Source organism: Nicotiana tabacum, chromosome 13 (genome assembly GCF_000715075.1).
Source record: "Nicotiana tabacum cultivar K326 chromosome 13, ASM71507v2, whole genome shotgun sequence".
Classification (NCBI taxonomy): Eukaryota; Viridiplantae; Streptophyta; class Magnoliopsida; order Solanales; family Solanaceae; genus Nicotiana; species Nicotiana tabacum.
In genome coordinates, this window is record NC_134092.1 from 28,822,735 (window position 1) to 28,847,090 (window position 24,356).

General features: G+C 37.9%; 1 protein-coding gene across 1 annotated transcript; it reads right to left on the reverse strand.

Moving 5' to 3' along the window:
• Nucleotides 1-1,273: 1,273 nt before the first annotated feature.
• On the reverse strand, nucleotides 1,274-6,820 carry LOC107769282 (calreticulin-3). The gene is made up of 14 exons (XM_075227858.1): nucleotides 6,661-6,820; nucleotides 5,855-5,962; nucleotides 5,328-5,520; nucleotides 4,435-4,693; nucleotides 4,118-4,174; nucleotides 3,974-4,021; nucleotides 3,390-3,476; nucleotides 3,238-3,295; nucleotides 3,031-3,098; nucleotides 2,831-2,923; nucleotides 2,686-2,742; nucleotides 2,524-2,604; nucleotides 1,939-1,971; nucleotides 1,274-1,584 (listed from the first exon to the last, which is right to left on the reverse strand). The coding sequence occupies exons 1-14, from the start codon at nucleotides 6,794-6,796 to the stop codon at nucleotides 1,573-1,575; spliced, it is 1,290 nt and encodes a 429-aa protein (XP_075083959.1). The 5' UTR covers nucleotides 6,797-6,820; the 3' UTR covers nucleotides 1,274-1,572.
• Between the last annotated feature and the right edge of the window lie 17,536 nt (nucleotides 6,821-24,356).

Here is a 24,356-nt window from a genome sequence, read left to right on the forward strand (position 1 = left end):
AATACAGGCAAAAAATAATGTATTTATACAAAAGTACAATGTATTTGAGTGTATTTGTACAGAATACAATGTATTTGTATCATTGTATGTGACTCAATAGCAATGAAGAGAAGAAAGTTTGCCGTAGATGGAGTTTTTCGGCCAAGCAAAATACTGTATACTCCCTCCGTTTCAATTTATGTGAACCCATTTGACTGGGCACGGAGTTTAAAAAGAGAGAGAAGACTTTTAAACTTGTGGTGTAAAATGAGGCATATATATTTTGTGTGGCTATAAATCATTGCATAAAGGTAAATTATTTTCAAATAAGGAAATGTGTCATTCTTTTTGACATGGACTAAAAAAGAAATAGGTTCACATAAATTGAAACGGAGGGAGTACATTGTATTAAAACTAAAAATGGAGACGAACAAAAACTTGGCCCTCAAATCTTCTCCGACAACTCTGCTTCAGATTTCCAAAAGCTCAATCCGTAGCCATGGCCAGATCTATTCGCCTACTCCATCTTCGCTTCAGATCTATTCTCTTCGCTTCAGAAAGTCCACCATCGCCACCAAAAATGGCTGTTATGATGGCTGCCTTGATGGAAATGGGAGAGAGATTTGAGGGAGAAGAGAGAGGATTAAGAATCTTAGTGATAGAGAGAGAAGGAAGAGAGAGAGAAAGAACATAACTGGCGTATTTCACGCCTCAATAGTAGGGTATAAAATAAATATCTATTTTGTTATAAAATAAAAAAAGTAGCTATAAATAATAATATTTTGAAATTGTTTTGATTTATAATAAATAGGGTGTAATAGTTTACTATAGGAGATAAAATTTCCATGTCGTAAAGTTTCGTGTTTCGTTCCGTCGTCGATCAATCTATCACTCAATCACAGGCCGCTCTATAATTGTCTGATTTTTGGTTGTTTGATCACACTCGAAATTATGTATCTACTTATCGTATTTTTACCCCTGCTCGGTAGTTTTGTACTAGAAAACCGAGACCAATTTACAAACTCGTACTCTTACTTAAAAGAGAAAAGCTTCATCCCTAGACCATATAAAAGGAAAAAAACAATTAATGGGCAAAATGTTTTAAACTTTAAAGCTGCAAACGAACACTCAAAGGTTAGGCAGATTCAAAATAAATTTCACTGTAAATTTGTCACGGGCAGCACAAAAAGCAATTTGACAGAAGAATAAGATAAATTTCTTCTAGTTAAAGACTGAAGAATATGATATATATTTTTTCCAATTTAACAGGAATCCGAGGGGATGAAATGCTCTCTACCAAAAATTTCTTCATTCTCAACACACCCCTCGTTAGTATTAAGAAGATGATAAGATAATCCACAAAATATTAACTAGATTTTAAAATACTGAGCCATGTTTTGGTTGGCAAAGCACCTTTTTAAAAGAAGCTAAATAAGAAGGAAAAATAAAACTGTCTTGCGCCTAACATTGCACTATGCAAAGATAAAGCTACTGTTAGTAAAATACAACAGGAAGAACACCCAAAGCCCAAATGAATGAAGCTAAGATTTCCTTCTCAAGAATGGAAGACGTAATATGGCCTATAACACCAAGTCAAAGTTCATCCTGCAACAAAAAGAGTACCAACATCATCTATGATACAAGAAACCATGTCTGATATATACATTATAAAAAGCATCTCCAAACTTGTTTTTGTTTTTTTTGGGCCAAGCCAAATTAAATTTCATTGCAACAATTTTTAAAGCAACTCCATAAATGTTTTTGACTCATAGTATCTGAAGTAGATTTAATTTTATAAGCCAGTAAACAAGTAGGAGAGCTTTTTATACTCAGCTTATTATCCAAGAAGAGCGACAAGAAAGCAAAGATTTAGAGGATAAGTGAGGTTATTGGAAGACTCTTAGGAAATCCGGGGGAGCGAGAGAGTTGGAAGAGAAGAACAGTTCATTCTGAACTTACATGATAATCATCATCGTAATCACGGTGATAGCGCTGCAAAACAAAAATTTGTCAGCAAAGTTAGACACTATTTAACCAACAGAATTACTGGGGAAAGAAAAAGAGAAATTGACATAGAATACCAGAGTGGCATAATGAATACTACAAAGTTTATCATTGTAATTGATTATTATTGCTTTACTGAATTTGTTTAACATGAAGACCAAATCACTGGCCAGAAGCTCTAATTAGGTCTGATTGAATGCTTATTGAGCAACCAAAGCCATAAGTTGAGGGTTCCCAACTTATGGCTTTTTAGCTTAAAAGCTACTTGAGCTTGAAATTTGATAACAAAAGGAAGACAAAGTTGTCAGAGATAAAGTGTATAATCAAGTCATAATCAGCTAACTCCGAATCATTCAAAGAAGTTAAACAAGCAGAAAGTGATAGTCATAGAAATTGAAAACAGAGTAGCTACGATCTCGAACTAGGAAGGAATTACAACAAAATAAGAAATGGGGCAAGGGAAAAAGAGAGTAAATGATGGCAGAAAACTAAAGGGAAAAGCACATAGCATGTTGAGTTCAGAAGATCTGAAACACTGACCCTCTTGTTTCTATCTCTATGCCTGTCCCTATCCCTTTCTCTTCTCCTCCTTTCACCTTCCTCTCTTGCTCGTCGGGCTTCCTGAAAATTCCCACTACTTTAGCACTTGCGCCCAGAAAAGACATGATATGCGTATTAAATAAATGAAAACTGGATATCAACCTCTTCCTCTTTTGCTTTTCTCACTTTCTCTGCTTCCTCAAAAGCCTCCTTTTCAGCCTGCAGATATTGGTTTCAAGAAATCCAAGTTTTGAAGAAGCAAGGAAGCTAGCACCAGTCAACATAGGACAAGGGATCAAGGACAAACCTCCCTATTAGCAAAGACTTCCTCAATCACTTTGTTTGCATAATCCGGCTCATTGCATATCAGTATGTTGTCAAATACAGAACCTGCCTTCACCTGCAGCCCATGACAAAACACATCAGTACATCACCCGTTCTAATTTCATAGAGGAAAACCTACATGTGAAAAGACAACATTATCCTAGTTCAGTCTACTCAACTTACCTGCCAAACTTCGATCCCAACATATTTGATAGGCTTCAGCACATAGAGGTCAGGATCATCTTCAAATTCTGGAGAGAGAGAGAGAGAGAGAGAGAGAGAGAGAGAGAGAGAGAGAGATCAGAACGGATTTTCGATACAATGACAAAACGTCAGAACATTGGCAAGTGTATTAAAATGCATCTCGATACAAATGCATACATCCATTACCTGGATTATCAATCCAAGGAGTCCTCCATTTACCTTTATAATTAGGGTTCTTTATTTTCTGGGACATAAGATACACTCGCTAAGTAGATATTCCAGTTACAACTCGAAGATTTCAAGCTTCATAATTAGAAGTCAGAAAGATTCTCACATACCTTCCGTTTCCATGGACCCTTATACGCTGGATTAGGTATTTTTGGTGGTCTCCAGATACCGTCCTCTTCATCATCCCAGTGATCAGGCTAAAATAGAATAGCAACTTTGGAAGTTTAGCTTGCTAAGTTACAAGATGTAAGTTCATTGGTGTAAACAGGCCTCTAACATGTCTCAACTATGATATATGGAAGGACAATGAAGTATTTGTACACATTCCCCCTCCGTTACTACTGAAAAAGGACTTAACATTTTCTATAAGTGCGGATGGGGAAGTAAAGAAACCCGCTAAGACAGTGATGACAAGCGAGTACATCACTTGTGGAATAAAGTTAGTTTTACAAAGAATAAGAATGTTTGTAGTGATATAACAGACAAATTGGTTAGCAAACTACATGCGAACGAAAAAAATCACTACAGAGGAAAAAAATAAAAAAGTTCACTGCCAAGGAGTAAAAAACTGATTTATAAAACTAAAGAAAAGAGCCTTTTCAGAATAACCACACCTCAGAAAAATTAACTTCAGAACATCATCCATAACATGGGTTACATTAAGACAGTGTACATTAAAGCCTGCTGAACTAACCTTTTTAGCTTTTGGGTCAGGAATCTCTCTTGGAATAGAGTCATATCCCTGGAGTAAAAAGTAGTGCAATAAGGAAAAATTCAAAAAACCAACTCAAAGCATAAGAAACCAAAGAAAACTGACGAAATGTGCAGTATGAACTACCTCTGGTTTGACCTCGTTTGGGTCCTCTATATATTCTCTATCATCCCAATCTGCAGGCTATAAGCAATGGAAATCACATAAGGCATTTGAAAATGAGCAGACGAGTATCAGAAATTTTTACAGAATAAGTAAAGGAAAGGAATGCAAAGAAGAACCTAAAATTGTCAAAATATCAATAGAAGAAATTGGGGGGAAATAGCTGATAAATAGGATTTCTGCGCCAAACTGTTGAAGGTGCCAATGTAACAATACACATGAATTGGGTTTAGGGGCACAAACAAGTCTTGCCTAAAGCACCTAACTTTTTTCTGAAATACCTTTTTTGCATTTACATCTTTAATTTTCTGAGGAGGAAGGATATCCCAGTCCGTATACATGCTTCCAGAATCCCTTTCTCGACCATCAATCCAGATGCTGTATGATGCATCAGGTCTAAGAATGAATGTGTAGAAATGGGTTAACTTGTCTGTTTCACATTGTAGATCCTTTTTGATGGGATAATTCTGGCCTTGGTAGGAAAGTATAACATGAAGTTTCTTTGTCTGTGTACCACAGATATCCGGTCCAAACATCATACTGCAGAAACAAAAACTCTTTTGTAAATTAAAGTGGAAAAAGTACGTACCATGTAAACAAACTACTATAAAAACTATGTAACCTAGAGCTTATACATAAAAGGAACATCTGGCACTTTTTGGCTTGTTTAGATAAAGGAACTCTATTGCTCACCTCTTTGTGCTAGCTTTAATTTTGATCCTTGAACCTATTTACAGTAACTACACTCAGTTTGCACATACCGATCATTGAAGTTTGACCAAGGTTAGATGTGTATCCAATCTCATAACCACTTTCTAATCAGGGAGATAAACAAGCTGAAGTTTGACCAATGTTTATCTGAACTCACAACCCCTTTTACTAATTAAGGCCATCGACAAGCTGGCTTGGTGTACTTTCAGATAAAAGTGAAAATCGGGGCTCAGGAGTGACAATTTACAGAATTTAGTTCAGGCAGATGATTAGTATATCTCTTAAAAGAAACGCATTTCACATGAGAACTAAGTTTATACTCCCCCTTTTTCAGAAATCAAATTCTGGGTCTGCAAGCCAAAATATCACAGAATACAAACAGATCTTATGAAATTCGTGTCTACGCAACTCTAAACTTTCTTCTCCGGTATGGGATGTCTTAAAAACATAGTGAGAAACAAACCTATAAGGGGTGTCTCCCCCGAATTTCTTCTGGTTGACATATCCAGAGAGAAGCTTTATGTAACCTCCACCACATTCAATGTCCTGCTCAAACTTTATAGAATACTGTACAACCAACGTTCTGTTCTTGTTGCTAAATTCTGGTACCTTAGCAGAGATGGCAAAATGTTTGGCATCATTTGACGTCTGAATACCTGCAAAATCACAATCATCCTGAAATCTGCCACTGAAGCCATTTAAACAAATGTCCATGGACTTGTCAGCTTCATGGGGTCTTTAGTCAAATGAATTATAACCATCACAAAATTGCAAAATGTTAAATGGCTACAAAAGAATCCTAATAGTTTCAGGTTTGTCTCATAGCGAGGATTTAGAAAGTGGATTTCCAGTGTACTTTATTGTCTCCTTTCTTTTTTTTGTGATTAGTAGTGGACGGTTTAGCATATAAGAATAGCTGAAGAGTCCATCTGAAAGCTTTTTTTACACACATGAACACTTCCAAAAAAGAACTGATAAGAGTCGAAGCACCTTTATCATCAGGATCACCAGCCCATTTTCCAGCTGTATGCTTAAATGAACCTGCTTTCCCTTCACTCCTTTTCCAGTCAGACTTCACCCATCTGCTCCGCCAATCATCTTTTTAACAACACAACAAGGAAAAGAAACAAGAAAACAATAAATTAATCAGTGTGTAATCACAGCAAAAGGGATCAACAATCCCACAGTAATCCTCTAACTATGAAGCAAGAGCTTATACAGAAGTGGACTGATCTGACTCTTCTGCTCATAAAGTCACTAATAACTACATCAATAATTCAAGCATATTCATACAAAAATAAGTCCACCCCATGTATCAATAATTCATTCAAACTCGCCCATAACTTCTGCAGCCCAAAAAATCTTCTTTTTTTTTTCCCCTTCAAGCAACTTCTGGATCAACTAAAAATACAATGGAACTAGTGAAAAGACACAAAAAAGAAGTTCACCAATTGATTTCATGCTTCATTTGAATTAACCATAAGCTCATCCAATCCAAAAATCTCCCAGTTCTTTTAAAGAAGGAAAAAAATTCTAAGTGGATAGTAATAAAAAAATATAGACAATCCTCAAACATGGCCATGCTAATCTTCTCTGTAATCATTCCAGTTTTATTCTATGTCACAAAAGGGGCAATATTTCATTGGAAATTTATTGGGTCTAATCAGAAGTATCAAAAGTCAATTCTTTTCATACCATTTACAGAAAAAAAAAAAAAAAAGGTATGGAACAGCAAGATCAAAAATGAAACTATGAAATAGCATTAAAAGAATAAAGAAAAGAAAAATAATGAGTACCATCAAACTGTTCTTCGAAAAAGATCTCAGAGAATGAAGAGATGAAAAGTGAGAAGAGTAACAAAACTAGTAGAAATGATTCAACTGAGAAGACTAATTTTAGACTTGTTCTTTGCTCATGCTTGGACAGAGCCATTTGCCCATTGTGGAAATTTGAGGGTCGTTAGAGTAATTATAGAAAGTTCCTTTTCGGTTTAAACCTTGATTTTCGTTTATTTACGGAATTACCCTATTAGTCTTTTTGTTTTTCTATTGACTTTTTAAAAAATGTTGTCCAATCAGAATAGGCTTTGCACGTCGCTTTGTCTAACGGGTTTTGCTTCTAGTACATTGCTTGTCCTCAGTCCGCTTATTAGGTTGTTTTGCCGACCAAAATGCGCGAAAAACAAAAAAGAAGAGTTACCATATATATATATATATATATATATATATATATATATATATATATATATATATATATATATATATATATACACACACACACACACACACACACACACACACACACACACGTTAAGGTATAACGCTCTTTAAAAGAGCGTTATACATATATAACGCCCTTATAAACCGCGTTATGCATAGGCTGATAAGACAACTATGCATAGCGCGATATATAAAAGCGTTGTTATATACCGCGCTATACATAGATAAAAACGGTCCCCTTCCCTTCTTCCCCGCGATTAAAACCAGTCCCCTTCCCCTTTTTTAAAAAAATCTGAACAGTCCCCCTCCCCCCACCAAAAAAAAATTCTCCAAAACAAATCCGAGTGGATCCCACCCGTCACACAAAAACGACAAGATTGGAGGTCCTGCATCGTAGCCAAGCCTTCTATTGTTGTGGTTTGCTTGTTTCGGACTCAAATTTTCAATTTATCAACTTTCCGAAAAACATAAATCGAGGTATTTCGATTTAGTTTATGTCGAAACTCGTATAAATAATGCATATTAGTTGTTTTGAATGTGTTTTCATGTTATTTTGTGTTTTATTTTTACGATTAAACTAGTATGTTATTTTTATCCGGACTAAGATATTAGTGTTCTAAAAAAATATGTAAAAATTAAAAAATCGTTATTATTTGTTAATAAAAATATTTAATAAATTTCTTTTACTGTTTTATATGTATTTTCGTGAATGTTTTGTGATTAAATGTATTGTTGTTTTTATCTAGTTTAGATTATTTATTTGCTTAAAGACTAGTAATATAGTACTCTTTTAGCGTAGTAAAATGTAGAGCCTTTTAGCGTAGTATCCATGTAGTTTAAGTATCTCTTATATTGATAGATCAAACACAAACTCTGTCCAATTTACAAAAATTAATTATTTAATTTATAAAACAAACATATAAAATTATGAAACTAACATGTAAAATATTAAAATTGACACACATAAGAATTCAGGATAGTTTGGTGCTATTGGGCCTCAAATATCGAGTCTGGAACCCATAGATATATACTCTGTCCAATTAAATATTGTATAATTATAAAAAATAATTATTTAATTTACACAACAAACATACAAAATTATGAAAATAATAAAATTGACACATACAAGAATTCAGGATAGCTTTGTGCTATTGGGCCTCAAAAATCGAGCCTGAAACCCATAGATATATACTCTGTCCAATTAAATATTGTATAATTATAAAAAATAATTATTTAATTTACACAACAAACATACAAAATTATGAAAATAATAAAATTGATACATACAAGAATTCGGGATAGTTTGGTGCTACTAGGCCTCAAATATCGAGCCTGAAACCCATAGATATATACTTTGTCCAATTAAATATTGTATAATTATAAAAAATAATTATTTAATTTACACAACAAACATACAAAATTATGAAAATAATAAAATTGACACATACAAGAATTCAGGATAGCTTGGTACTACTAGGCCTCAAATATCGAGCCTGGAACCCATAGATATATACTCTATCCAATTAAATATTATAGAATTATAAAAAATAATTATTTAATTTACACAACAAACATACAAAATTATGAAAATAGTAAAATTGACACATACAAGAATTCAGGATAGCTTGGTGCTACTGGCCTCAAATATCGAGCCTGGAACCCATAGATATATACTTTGTCCAATTAAATATTGTAGAATTATAAAAAATAATTATTTAATTTACAGATCAAACATACAATTAATGTTGTTTAATTTACAGTAGACGACATGGACGTGCCGCCTATGCATCCCGGACCTTTCTCCGATGAGCTATTAGTATTACAGGGCGATCATAGGTCCGCCCACGTATGGGAGGGAGAGTTACTGGCCCAGACTCTCCCGCCAGGAGAGTGGACGACATGTGAGATTTTATGAAGGACAGAGATCTACATCCCCGTGTAGTCCAGCACCTGCGGGTTACGGGCTTCTACAAGATTTTGGAGATCGGGCGGCTGCAGCTCGACTGGTCTTTGGTCACGGCCCCTATAGAGCGGTGGCGACCGGAGACGCACACATTCCACCTGCCCATTGGCGAGGCCACCATCACGCTGCAGGACGTGAAGGTATTATATGGGCTGCCCGTTGATGGACTGCCCGTTGCACTGCCTCAGGCCATGAGAGAGATGATGCGTGGGCAGTATTTGGACATGCTATAGCAGCTCACTGTTTTTAGGCCACAGGATGAGACTGCACACTCAGGGGCCAGTCGCATGAGTTTGACAGCTATTCGACAGCATTTGGAGATATTGCACCCCGACATCACTAGCGAGACAGATGATCTGCATATTCACCGGTATACGAGGTTGCTGCTTCTCTTTATGTTTGGAGGGGTCTTGTTCCCGAACACTTCGGGGAACCTAGTCAGTTTGAGATTTCTTCATCATCTTCAGCGGCTAGATGATTTACCCCAGTACAGCTGGGGTGCTGCTGTTCTAGCCTACTTGTACAGGCAGACGTGTCGGGCGAGCATGGGCACCCAACATGACGTATGTGGATTTTTGCTGCTGCTACAGGTGACAACATATTCGAATACTCTATTCACTATAACATATCTAGTAAAAATTAATCTTAAATTTTACGTCAACTTTGTATGTTAGGTTTGGGCCTGGGAGCAGTTCCTGCAGTTGCAGCCACCTCTACCACCATTACCTCTGGATGTACCACCTCTGTTTCTCCCTCTAGCTAGGAGGTTGGTTCTCCGGCGGGGATACGTACATATCTACGAGGCTCAACATAATCTCCCCCTTTGCAGGGATTTATTGGATATGCTGGAGGGCACACAAGTAAATGTATACCTAAGTTTACTTGGTATAGCTTCACATGTGTTGCGCATACTCACGTTTTCTGTTGTTATTTAATAGTTAATCTGGACGCCATACAGCGACGACTTGATAGGTGGCCTACCCGATTATTGCTCGGCCGGCCGACTGATTTGGAGCACTTCTGTCCCACTTATGTGCCTCGATACTGTGGAGCATCATGCCACGGAGCGGGTACTTCGCCAGTTTGGCCGTCCGCAGCTTGTACCGAGAGGGACCACATGGGAGCCCACACATTATCAGCAGGATGATCGTTCCAGTATGGACGACGCACATGTGGCATGGCTAGAGGCGCAGGTCGATACTTGGGACCGACGAGCTGACCTAATTCAGCCTCCCTCCCCTCCTTCATAGAGCCGGACGGATACTATTCATGAGTATATGCCCCGGTACCGCCGCGTTACTCGACTTTTTGTCGGGAATTCCATTCATCGAGCTGGAGGTCGGTACATTCCATATGTTGGGCGGCACGAGGCCCTGGTATGTTTTCTGGTATTATTACTTATATAACTGTAACATAGTGTTCTGTAGTTTATATTTTATACGTTGTGCAGGCTATTGACCTATATATAGTCTACCATATGGGATTGTAGATGCAGCAGCATGCCGGCGAGGGAGCGGTCGCTTTGCACGATTATGGCCGGCAGCTTGCAGAGGTGGCTGCTCGGACACTGCAGCGAGCCCGAGAGGATCAGCGCTTAGGACACAACCCTGCTTATGTGGCTCCAGAGCAGTACCAACGAGGTAGGGGTGCCCCACGAGGTAGGGGTTCCCCACGAGGCAGGGCTGCCCCACGGGGTCGTAGTGGGCGGCAAGGAGGTGGTCCCCAGCAATGGGGGCGTTGAGGCCCCTGTTGATGATGTTGATGCTGATCTACCGGGTGACCTTCATGAGCCGGACGAGTATCCCAGCAGCATGTCGTCATACAGCCTTGGGCTACAGCTCACTCCAGGGACTTCGCAGGTGACCCTATCAGGTCCATTATTGATCACGGGCACAGACATTACCGGAGAGGATTGGGATGCATACTTCCCAGGCCCATCGACCGCTGCTGAGGATCGGCCAACCCAAGATGTGGATAGTGGGCGCCGACTGAGTTATGGCTCATCATCGAGGGGTGTTGGGGAGCTTTCACAGGCGCAGGTATGTTTTTATTAGTATTTACTTTAATTTTTTTTTTCTTTTCTCATTTATTTTCCATAAATAACTTTATTAATTTTCTTATTAAGGCTTCATCCTCGCCCGTCACGAAGGCCGCTTTGTGCGATGCTGACCTGGCTGCGATGGATGATTATATTCAGGAGGCCGACGAGATCATGGTAAAACACTTTAAATTGTTGTGACTTAATATATATTTTCCTAGACTAAGCTGACTTATTCTTCTGTAGGTTACTACTGGACTGACGACCCCTTCTACCGATCCTACCAGCACTACTGATGATCATGCTGCAGCGCATCCTGCTATAAAGAGGCGACGTGATGAGGATGATCCTGATAGCGTAGCCGGGCGGGATGGGATGCGCCTCAGGCCAGCGGCTGCATTGAAGCACACAGGTTGTGGAACACATTGATTTTTTTATTGTATTTGATGTAAATATTATTTTATGTAAATAATAGCAACAATTTTTATGTTTTCGTTATATGCGCATTATGTATATATTTTTCGGGTTCTTCATTATTTTAATACTGCAACACAAACACAAACACAAACACAACAACTTAACATAATTTAAATTCGGCACACATAATGAAAATACATGACATGGAAAGCATAAAGATAAAATACAACACTGAACACATACATTGGTTTGTTTAGTCAACTATTCTCTTCTTCAACCACTCAAATTGATCGAACATCTTATTTTTTTCTTCTTCCACCTCTTTTAGTTTCTCCTTCAACGCCGCAATTTCTGTTTATACATAATCTCATCACGTATCTTTTGTTCAAATCATGAATATACTGCAAAGTTTGTTTGTAGCATTCCTGCTTACAGGATTCATCAATCCATACCTCAAAATTGCAAATAGATTCGTCGGGAATTCTATAAAACTTGTTCACACACATCCAGTATCGGCGCTCAACTTCACCATCATCCCAACAGTCCTTCATCATACATGTTTTGCCGCACTGGCACTTTGGTACATAAAGGCGTTCAGACATTTGTTAAAGCGGAAAAAAAAAACCCTGCTTTTATGGAGAGTTTTGCTATTGGTTATTGTTAAGCACAGAAAATAACTAGAATGCGCCCGTTATTTATAGGCAAGACAACACACATAATATAGTATTTAACCGCGCTATGCTTACACATAACGTAGTATTTAACCGTGCTATGCTTCGCGTGTTAAAGATTCTTTCGGATACAAAATAGCTTTTTCGCAGGCGGGCAACTTTTCAGTTCGACAAGACAACACACATAACGTAGTATTTAACCACGCTATACTTCGCGTGTTAAAGATTCTTTCGGATACAAAATAGCTTTTTTGCAGGCGGGCAGCTTTTCAGTTCGACAAGACAACACACATAACGTAGTATTTAACCGCGCTATGCTAACACATAACATAGTATTTAACCGCGCTATATATATTCACATATTTATCAAAAATCTTCCTACTCTGACAGTGTAGTTTTCTAATAATATTTTTAGTGTGAAATTCGAAGGTCTACTAAAAAATTTCCGTTTTATTAATCCAATACTATTTTTGATTACATGAATGGGAGGCAGAAATTCATTAATTTACTCAACTTAAAAATGGACCATTATCAATAAGATTTAACAACAATGGAAACATAATTTTATTTGATACATATCGCAACATAAACAAGTACATACACTTATTACAACTACATTACGAAACCCAGTTACTACGTGTATCCTTGATAGTTGGGCACATTAGAAGAACTCCCGCCACGAGCTGGATTACCACCGCCACCCAAACCAACCGAAGGACATTTTCGACGGTCATGTCCTGTTTGCGAGCATATACCATAGTTGCGCGCATAAACGGTATCGCTAACATCCATTTGGTTCCGTATACGCATTCTCTTCTGCACCTGTATTCGACGCAAAAACTCCTTGTTACACACCATTTTAAATGGTTCCGGCAGCCAATAATGCTCAACACCCACTGGCTGCAACTGCCCACTATAGGTGTTTAATTATGCAGTGACACTATATTGTTTATCAACGTAGTTGGTTGTCCCTAAACCAACATGTTAAAAGCACCTGATGGCATGTGAGCACGACATGTGGTAGATGGACCATTTCCCATATGGGTTGCTCGTTGATAGACTGCCCGTTGCACTGCCTCAGGCCATGAGAGAGATGATGCGTGGGCAGTATTCTGTCGTGATCATACTGTAAAAATGAATGCCAATGTGCTCGCCGCCTGTATTTCTCAAATCTCTTCATCGGCAGTGGCATAAATTCAACACCCCTTTCCATCAATGACGTTGCAGCTGCAGCCCTTTCAACAAACCTCTCCGCCATCAGCTTGAATGACATGCACACCATGGCAGTGACAGGCAATCCTCTTGCCGACTTCAATAACCCGTTGAAAGACTCTAACACATTTGTAATCAGAATTCCCCATCTTCTTCCACCATTCGCATGTAAAGTCCACTTGTCAAGCTCATGTCGCATCAACCAACCATATGCTCTCTCGTCTTCCTGCCTGATAGATTCCATGTGCCTCCGGAATTTATGCTCTTGGTGTTCTGTTGCTGCCATCCACATCAAATCATGCAGATCCTTGTTGGGATGTGCCTTTTGGAAATTGGCCTTCAGGTGCCTTACACAGTAACGGTGGTAGGCATAAAGTTCTTGCCACGCAGGCAAATTCTGTATAGAACTTAAGATAACACCATGCCGATCAAATATTAAACAAATACCGGAACGTTGTTTGACAACGTGCTCTTTCAAATGGTTCAAAAATAGCGTCCATGTCTCTTGGCTTTCATTGGCACAAATAGAAAAAGCTAGAGGAAATATTTATCCATTAGCATCTACTGCAACGGTGATCAACAACTTGATATCATACTTTCCATAGACATGAGTGTCGTCTATGGATATTACCGGCCGGCAATGCGGAAAACCATCAATTGCTGGTTTAAATGCCCAGAATACGTAATTGAATATATATTCTGGTCTTCCCGGACTCCGCTCAAGCTTCCATGCAACAACCGTCCCGGGGTTAAAGTGCTGCAGTGCGGCCATCTAACTGGGTAGAGCTGCAAATGACTTATCCCAGTTACCATAAATAATTTCAAACGCACGTTTGCGCCCGAGAAATGCCTTTCTTTTGGTAATGGTATGGCCATATTCCTGGTGGACTGATGTAATTCACTCTTTGATTTTATACCTTATGGACGCTTCAAGGTGTGGAATAAGGACAAGAGAAATCAAGTCAATATCCAAGTTGTAGTGATTCCCATTGAATGTGTCCATTTCACATATGTGGGTGGGAATATATTTACCCACTTTCCACAGACCTGCGTTCTTCTTGCTCGCACGCAGCATCCAATGACAACCCCTAAACCATCTGCGGCAAACAACCTTGTATACATCCGGACTTGACTCCCATACCGTCATCTCATGACACTCTTTTATGCGGTACATTTTTGCTGCCCTGCTTAGGCGCACTTTATCAGGAAAAAGCATGCCCTTTGCCAGCACCGTTGGTCTAGAATCATCCCACATTGTTGTCCGAATTTCATCAAAATCCCTTGTTAGAGCATCCATATCCGGCATACTTGGCAAATGATCAAGGCAGGGAATCTTCCTTGAATGAAATGACACTTGGGACTCGTACACTCTTGGTTTAATGGGGGATGGAGCATACTCCCTCGTCAAATCAGGTCCTTCATTCTCTTCCTCCTCATCACCATCCTCACAAGGGAAGGGTGTGTCCTCTCCGGAATCATCGGCATTATTGTCATAATCACTGTTCTCTTCCTCACTCTGTGCATCTGCCAGATCCCGATTTAATATATCGTCTTCGGGCAATTGAGTCAGGACAGGTGGTTCAACTTGCTCGTTTTTACTGCACAAACAACAAAATAAACATCATTACTGAAATTAATAAATACTTTCCATATAGTTGTATCACTTCACTTACAAGCCGTAATGTGTTGACATTCCTTGATGGACATTATCATGTTGGCGATGACTCCCAGATGGACCACCATGATCCAACACACTAGAACTACGCATATTCCAACTGGTCGTGGGTTCATAACTTGTAAAAGTCATATCTGGTCGGTACCCCCTATGGAATATATGAGCATTAATACAAATTCAATACAACAAAAATATACATCATAACCGAAAGGAAAATTGAAGTTTACCACTCGTCTTGTGGATTATGTAAAGCAGGAGAGAAATTATTTCCTCGACCCTCATTCGCCGGTGGGGATAAGTTTAAATCAGGACAAACTCTTTCATCCGGAACCTGTCCGGCAAAAACTGCTCCAGAATAACCACCCGATGACTGAGGGTTATCCCTACTATGCGCAACCTCATTATTGCGAACGTCTGCGACCTTGACGTACATTTCTAACATTTTTATCACAAGAAATTCCCGGTATTCATCCGGAGTCCTCAAAAAATCCCTCAAAGTTTCATCATCGTCGATGTTAAACTCAGCGTAACAAGCAACCCCTTGCGGAGTGACAGAGTACGGATATCTTCCGGTTACTTTAAGGTTCACCGAATGTTTCCTCACACTCATTTTATTACATAACAACGATACCAATCTATCGTACTCCATTGTAAGTGGAAACTTAACATGACACTGTGGAGATAAACTATAGCTCACAGAGTTATTAGCCACCACAACCTCACCCCCCCTCCCCCCCCAATATAATAAAACCCTTACTTTTCTCTCTTCAGACATTATGAAAAAATGCTTGAGAATTTAACAAAAATAAAAATTTGAACGGGAGTTAGGAATATTTTTGAATGGATTTTTGTAAAATCCTAACGCCTTTAAATAAGGCAATGCATAGCTCAGGGGGGCTGAATTTTTTTAGGTATAGCGCTTTTTTAAAGGGCGCTATACAAATTTGAATTATTGTTATGTTAGTTAAACGTAGGAGACTTATTGGTGGGACCACAAAACATGTATAGCGCTCTTTATAACTGCGCTATACATATATAGTGCTCTTTCTAAAGGCGTTATATGTATAACGCTCTTTTAAATAGCGTTATACCTTAACATCCAAGGATGTCATTACCCAGAAGAGTTGCATCTAGTCCGGATGTTAAGGATGGATTGGGAGGGGGTATGAGACGCACTCCCTCTATGGAGACAGATCCGTATGAGGACCAGGGTGAGTCACTCCCTCAGATAACCCTGATTCCACTAGTACTAGAGGAGCTGAAGGAGGCTCCAGCATCATTAACTCTGCGAGTTCCACCACCGACTCTGTCTTATAAGAACAACAACAAGAGTATTGACACAGTTGGTAGCCTCTCGGGATTGGCATCACCCGAGGGCCTCTGATAATGTTATAGCCCTTGAAGGGTCAAGAAATTCACAATCTAAGGAGTTCAGAGAGTGAGATCCATCTATATTTCCAAGATATGATTCTAATGAAGCTATGGGATGGACTAAGAGAGCCAGGATAGGTGATGATTACAGAGGATTGCTGGATGGTGGTAAGTTATAGCAGGTTGGGTTTGCGCAGTGACTTGCACGTGATTAGATAAGTAAAGCAATATTATACAGCTAAAGAATGAGGCCTGTTAGAGTACGAGAAGTCGAGAATCAAGGATGTTTTGTTGAAATTACTTCGAAAGAAACGAGAAGTGGAATGTTGTGAAAGGTTTGTGCGAAACCAAATAGAGCAATATGAGTGAATATGGAAGACTATTAAGGGACGTAAGTTAAAGTATGGGAGTACAATAAGATATATAGACAAGTGATCTCTAAGGTTATAAAGCAATATGGGCCCATTTTCATTAAATGTGGATTAGTAATGTTAAGGGGGATTATTGGAAGGTCAATTTAACCATACAGATGCCAGGTACTGATATCAGAGGATGACTTAGATGAACTAGAATTAAGGTACCGATTACAGACTCAAAGGACTCTCATACTAGCTAGCATTGCAATGATAGTACCCTAAAAGAAATTTGTAAAGATATCCTTGACAAACCACGTGAACTAAAGTTAAACTCGTCGAAAGAAGGCATGCCGACAAGAACGTATGACTTACTACATATATAGACCCTTATAAATTTTTTCAGAGAAAGAAAGGTTACCCATATGACAATTGTAAGCTACTAGAAATACGGACCTACGGAAGATGGAAAGACGAGTAGGACTTCAAGCGTGAAACATTGAACTATTTTCCTAAGAGGGGAAGATGAGTTGGTAAAGCACTACGTCTAGAGAAATTTTGCTTAACAACAAAAAGATTGAAGGATTGGGACAGAAAGGCGCATAAGCAATTTTAAAGTAACGCACGGGTACAAAGGATATAGAAAAGAGACAATATTAGGTTATAAATAGACAACAATCATAGTCAAATACTTTATTCATGGGAATGTTAATGTGAAGAATTTGATAAAGTTGGAAGATATAACTCCAAAAGAAATTGCTGAGATTGAAAGGAGAAGGAAGAACAACCATAAGGAATTAGAAAGGGACTCGAGTACGATGAATCTTGAAATAAAAGATAGACCATGGTAATGTCTAAATGTTGCAACCATAAGGGATAATCGAGATGACAACAAGAACAAGAGAGTTAGTACGATATCTCAAGGAAAAAAATCTAAAGAAGAGAAACCACCAAAGTGGAAATAATAAAGTCGACATCAAGGATAAAACATATGATAGACAACAAGGAAAGGACGAAGTAGAAAGAAGCAGTATGAAGGTAAGTTGTTTCACAACAAAGAATACATCAAATGTATATGGTAACAAGAAGATGAAAATCAATTTATGAGTTCCAGAACTATATATACAAGGGATTCAGAATGTGTGGGAATTAGATCAGGGTTGCAAAGAAGGAATATCATAATATAAGCCAAATAAGAAGTCGTTGACAACTAGGGGCTGTGAGAAAAATAAGGAGGAATGGAGAATCGTAGTGGTATACATGTTTCATATAAGGCGCCTTAGAACTAGAATAAAAAGAGCGGAACTAAGATTGTAATGGATGCGTTTACTCGTAAGTCATGAGTAGTTTAATAAATGAGCACGCCCAAAAGGAAAAAGGGGTTGACTAAAGGTCTTCACCAATTAATATGTTCGAAATATGCTTGGCAGAATTAGTTAATAAAAGTATAATGGCCAGGAATACGGTAGAGTCATCTCTTGTAGATAGGGAAGATTTTCGTTTTAGGGAAAGTTAAAAGAAATATTCGGCAAGAGACAACTACAGCTTTTTGAGTCTATTGAAGGAGGGATCTTGAAATATCATGGACGATTGTGTATTGGGATAGAGGTTCATTATTCATTCTATTCTATTCATCTCAGAACGTCAAAATTATACCATGATGTCAAAGGATTACATTGGTAGGACGACATGAAGAAAATCATTGTAGGGTTCGTAGCTTAATATTCAAGTTGCTGACCGAAAAAAATACATCATGAACCCAATGGATTGACACAAATAAAGTAACCCAATATGGAAAGGAGAAAATATTGGCAAAAGATTCGTTACAAATATAGAAAGTTTGACTCCACATGGACGACTGTGGTTAGTTTGACAAAAATCGAATTATTTTTATTGGACAAATTACTAAAGGTTATGTAAAACAGAAGGATGCAAAAGGTAGATCGGGTACAAAATATTTCTGCCTCGATTACAGTTAATAGAGGTGCTCAGTTACAGATAGCTTCTGAAAGCCCTCTCAAGAAACATAGGCACATAAGCTAATTCGAACAAGTAAAGTGTATAATTCAGATGCTCAAAGACATGTTACAAGCTAAGATGCCAAATGTTATGGAAGGATGGGATAATCAATTACCGACTATTGAGTAGTGCACAATAATAACTATAGTAGTATCTATACATGCGGGAGGATCAATAACAACAATAATAATATATCCAGTATTATCCCACACCGTGGGGTCTGGGGAGGGTAGTGTGTACAAAAGCCATATAAAAGCAGAATAAAAATAACAAGACAGTAAGGTAATCAACAATAAAAGAAAATAACGGTTAGTCATAAATGCGTCAATACTACTATTATAACTACTCTAGACTACCTACTCTACTACCCTAATCCTCGACCTCCGTACCTTCCTATCAAGGGTCATGTCCTCGGTCAGTTGAAGCTGCGCCGTGTCTTACTTAATCACCTCTCCCCACCTCTTCTTAGACCTACATCTACCTCTTCGTAGGCCCTCCAATGTCAACCTCTCACACCTCCTCACTGGGCGTCTGTGATCCTTCTCCTCACATGACCAAACCACCTAAGCCGCGCTTCCCACATCTTGTCCTCAGTAGGGGCCACACCCACCTTGTCGCGAATAACCTCATTTCTAATTCTATCTAACCTGGTGTTCCCACACATCCATCTTAACATCCTCATCTCTGCTGCCTTCATCTTCTGGACATGAGCGATCTTGACTGGCCAACACTCAGCCCCATACAACATTGTTGGTCTGACCACCACTCTATAGAACTTACCCTTAAGTTTTGGTGGCACCTTCTTGTCACACAAAACACCGGAATTGAGTCTCCATTTCATCCATCTCGCCCCAATACGATGTGTGACATCTTCATAAGAAAATATTTTAAACTGCACAGAGTAACTCCTTATAAAGCATGATGTGGAAGGAAATATATATTTCCCATAAGGCAGTATAAAGACAGAATTATTCGACCTAATTTAACATATCATGTTATATAATAGTCAGTCTATTTCAAGAGTGTTTGTGCTTAGACACGTCATAGATCGAACCCCAAAACACGACGACGAGACTTAAGGAAATCTCGAGTTGATAATGAGGCCTTCTTGAAAACATCTCTCATGAAGAGCATAATAACTTAATGGGACGAGTTAATTAAGACATATATAAAGCCACATCCAAACTACCCAAACAAAGGACTAAAGTGAATTTTCCCTAAGAATTAGGATCCGTTCACCCGGATATCAGGTTCTGATATTGAAGAAATGCATTAAATGATATACAAGTAACAAACGATCGATATTTTGAGAAGATTTTAGCAGCTATAAATAAATAAGGAATCTATGCTGCAAAATCACATGAGGTTCAAATTACAGAGAACCTATCTTGCGAAGAGGTTCTAGTTGCTGTTTTAGATCGGCAATTCCACAAGTTGGGGACCAAGAAAGTAACTTCCATAAAGATATCATGGAGGAATATTTGCATCGAAGGTAAGAAGTGAGAAGCCATAGAAGAGACAAATTCTAAGTACCCTCAATTGTTTCAGATAGAAGATTCTTGACGAATGTAGTTCGATCATGTGTTTCTATATCCCATGTTATGTGATTTCGATTAACACTCATTCTATGATTAAATGATATTCAGAATTGAAGCTTTACAAAGTTTTCAGGAGCAAAATTACTTAAACACAAGGTATGGGATAGTCCTTCCTGCACCAGAGACTATCAAAATTTCCGTAAAATCCATAAGAGCTAATTTCTCCTCTAAGAATCCTTTACATTCGAGGACGAACGTTCCAAAGGGGGGAAGAGTGTTACACCCCGTACTTTCAAGTTAGAATTCATCTTAATTGAATCAATATGAGTCAGAGAATTGAAGGACCTTTACAAAGATAATGATGGGTTAAAACAAGTTTTAAGGAGTATCGTGAGGGTTGGAAGGTTAAGAATCTAAGCGAATCGAAGAAAATAAGTTTCGTCGAAAGTCGGCAAGTTGAGAATGTTATAACCCGTACTTGTAGGGTGAGACTAGGATGTTTAAGATGATAAGAATGTAATATTATGAGGTATTTTAGTCGTGTGATAGTCGTATGTTAAGTTTTGAATCCAAGCGAGTTATGAAACAAAAGTCGACAAAAGTTGTCGCAAGTTACGTTCATTATTTTACTAAAACTTTAGGTCTAATGTTACTGAGATTCTCCCTCAATGTACATAGATTTATGGGGTTATGTACCCACCAAATTGAATATCTACAAGTCTTGATTCAAACTCATTAAACCGTTTGTCGATACAAAATCGGAGTAGAGAGATATTCACGTTTTTGCGAGACTGCGCAAGCAGCTCCTATTAGGATCCACTTGAGACAACCACCAACCTTACTTCTTTTAAAAGATGTTTCAGCCTCATTTCGGGTCATTTCTCACCCAGATTTCGTCCAAAAGCTCTCCAAAACCCTCTCCAACATACCCCAAGATCCCAAGAACCAAACTCAAGAGAAATCAACTCAAATCATTATCAAAAGTGTTAAAGACTATAAGAGAATGCTTCTATGATGTTGTGGTGTGATTGAGGGCTATTGTGAGCTAAGTTGAGATGGGGTTTCGAGTTGTATCTTCTTTCCAAGGTATGTATAATATCTTCTTGATTGTTCCTAAGGTTAATCTTGTATTGGTTATGTTGTTTGAGTGAAACAATATAAGATAGCACTTGAAAGAACATGAGACATGGTTATCTTTTTGGTTGGACTTTTTTTGGCCACATATATAGTTTGTGGTGGCTGGAAATTATGAGAAATAATTTGATAATATTTTGCTTGATATTGTTAAGATTTTCTAGTTGTTAACTAAGTTTATTGAAGAAGAAAACATGAAACACAAGTGATTGACAATAAAAGTTAGGGTGCTAGGCGTATGGGGCTATTTTGGAAGTCATTTTATGGATGTTTTGAACTAGGAATCGTATAATGCATATTAGTATGATGTTCTAAAGGTTGTAAACTAATTTATGGAATAAGAGTTAGATTCAATTTATGTTTTTTATTAGGAAAAATGAGCTTGCCGCTCAATATGATTGTTAAGATAATCGGAGAAGCTCATATTGGATTATATTGTTGTTGTTGCTATTTTTGGTTATTGTTGTTATTGTTGTTGGGCTGTTGATGACCCTTAGTGGTCTTTGGGATGTAGTAAAAATAGAAAAGTTGCAGTCCAATTTTTCGTAAGCTATACGACTAGCCAAATACGATGGTACGACATTATATGTTGATGACAATATCATTTCACTTGTTATAAACGCAAGAAATTGTGTTGAGCTTGGTTGAGGAATAAGGAAGATATCATACATACTTAGACGATTAGAGAGAAGATTGCAAAGGTATGTTAAGGCACTTCCTTCTTTCTTTTGGCATGATCTGAAGTGAAATGAACGTAAACGATACGCTATTTCATAACAAATCTACTCCTAACAACTAAAGTTGTCCATGTTGTTCCTTGAATCTTATTGAGGTTCATATTGATGGTATGGATGCTCATAATATTAATTGAAGGTGCGACGACCTTACATCACTCCAAAAGGTTTAGAACGTGATTCCATGAGTCCAGCATGCATTATATATATATATATATATATATATATATATATATATATATATATATATATATATATATATATATATTTTACTCTACCGAGTCGCGCTATAGTCGGCCCGGTATGGCACCTATTGTGCAATCACTGATCAATTAGGTTTTATCGAGCTCCGTGGCCGGGTACGATTCTATCGAGCCTGATGATGGCCGGGTACGTTTTTACGGAGCCTATTACGACTGGGTATGATATGATATGATGATGATGATGATGCCCATAAGGGCGAATGTTTTTAAAAGCTTATATGTCTATATGTATCATGCATTTAATTTCAGTAGCCCTTACAGGCACTCCGATATTACATGTTGTATCTTCTCTATCTCCCTTTACATTACAGTTCTTATTTATATTTTCTGCCTAACATACTCGGTACTTTATTCGTACTGACGTCCCTTTTGCCTGGGGACACTGCGTTTCATACCTGCAGGTCCTGATAGACAGGTTGACAGTCTTCCTAGTAGGCTATCAGCTCAGCAGAAGGTGTTGGCACACTCCACTTGCTCCGTAGTTGCCTATTTGGTCAGTATTCTTTGGACATATAATGATTGATATGGCGGAGCCCTGTCCTGACCTTTATGACGTTCATGTACTCTTAGAGGCTTGTAGATAGATGTCATATATATGGATACTTGTTTGTCCTTGTCGGTCTATGTTTTGAGTGTACAAATGATCATGTCGGCCTTATAGGCCCGTATGTCACATGTATAAGTTTGTATATCATGTTGGATCGTCCTATATCGAGTATTCCTTTATATTTTAATCGAGTTATATCATGACGGACCTTCTGGCTCATTTACGTCTGATGGTATGATAAGAAAGATACGTTACGTGAGTACTCGGTTGCGTAAGGTACTAGGTGCCCGTCGCGTCCCTCCGATTTGGGTCGTGACATAACGAGACTCTATGTTTCATTTGAGATATTTGCAAACAAGCATAGAATAATAAATAGAAGTAGACTAATAATTAAGCAATTATGTATTTATCTTAAATTATTAAGACAATTTTACGAGGAAAACACTTTCACAACACTATCCAAGTAAAAGAGAGTCACTGTAACTATTGCAAATGTACTTCGTTGGGCAGATCAAAGTTGTAATTATCCCAATAAAATATGAATATCTTTCTTTATCTCTTTGGATGATTGCGTGCTTAATTATACTACTTTGCACTCATTTCCAAAAAATATGGCTTGCTTACATCTTATTTGTAGAGAGAGAAAAATACATTGCGTACTCATCAAAACTAATGCATGTAAATCACACGATTTTTATTTTGTTTACTATGCTTTCAATAAATTTTTATTCTATCTTCATCGACCGCTAGATCACACAATTGATTGTTGTGTCAGCCTCCCCCTCCAATCAATGATCATCATATCAATTTAACCACTAGTAGTAATTGTTCTTTATATCATGCTATTTAACCAATGGGAAAAGGCCTAAATATGTCATGTACTTAACGAAATGACATATCCATGCCTGAAGTAAGTTTCTTTTTTATTATTTATTCATAAGTTTTCTTTGACTTTACAAGATTTAGGATTTTATTTGAATGAAATTGTGGGTGATTTTAATGTGTTAATTGTTTTGGGCAGAAACAAGGTTATGGTTATTGGGAATGTCAGGATGAAGAATTTTCCCCTAGAGTTATAATTGTCATCGGCAGTCAAAGAAGAAAATTGGATGCTCTTGAACTTGAAAGGAATAGGTTGTTGAAGAAGATAACTAATTTTGAAGCTTATGTTGTTCTTGATATTGAAACGACAATAGAATTGAGGGAAAGATTGGAGGCTCTTGAGTTTGAAATAAATATTTTGATGAATAAGGTGGCTGATTTAGAAGCTTCTGCTATTGAGTATACATTGATGATAGTAGAGTTGAGGGAAAAATTATTCAGACAATTGATCTTCAT

Bases quoted from the DNA above. Each gene is read 5' to 3' on its own strand.
- LOC107769282 (XM_075227858.1), bottom strand. From the start codon at position 6,796: ATGGCTCTGTCCAAGCATGAGCAAAGAACAAGTCTAAAATTAGTCTTC. The intron at 4,175-4,434 runs GTATTTCAGAAA...CATTGCTTATAG, and splicing joins AAGATGTAAATGCAAAAAAG to CCTGCAGATTGGGATGATAG. The intron at 2,743-2,830 runs GTTTGTCCTTGA...CAATATCTGCAG, and splicing joins AAGTCTTTGCTAATAGGGAG to GCTGAAAAGGAGGCTTTTGA.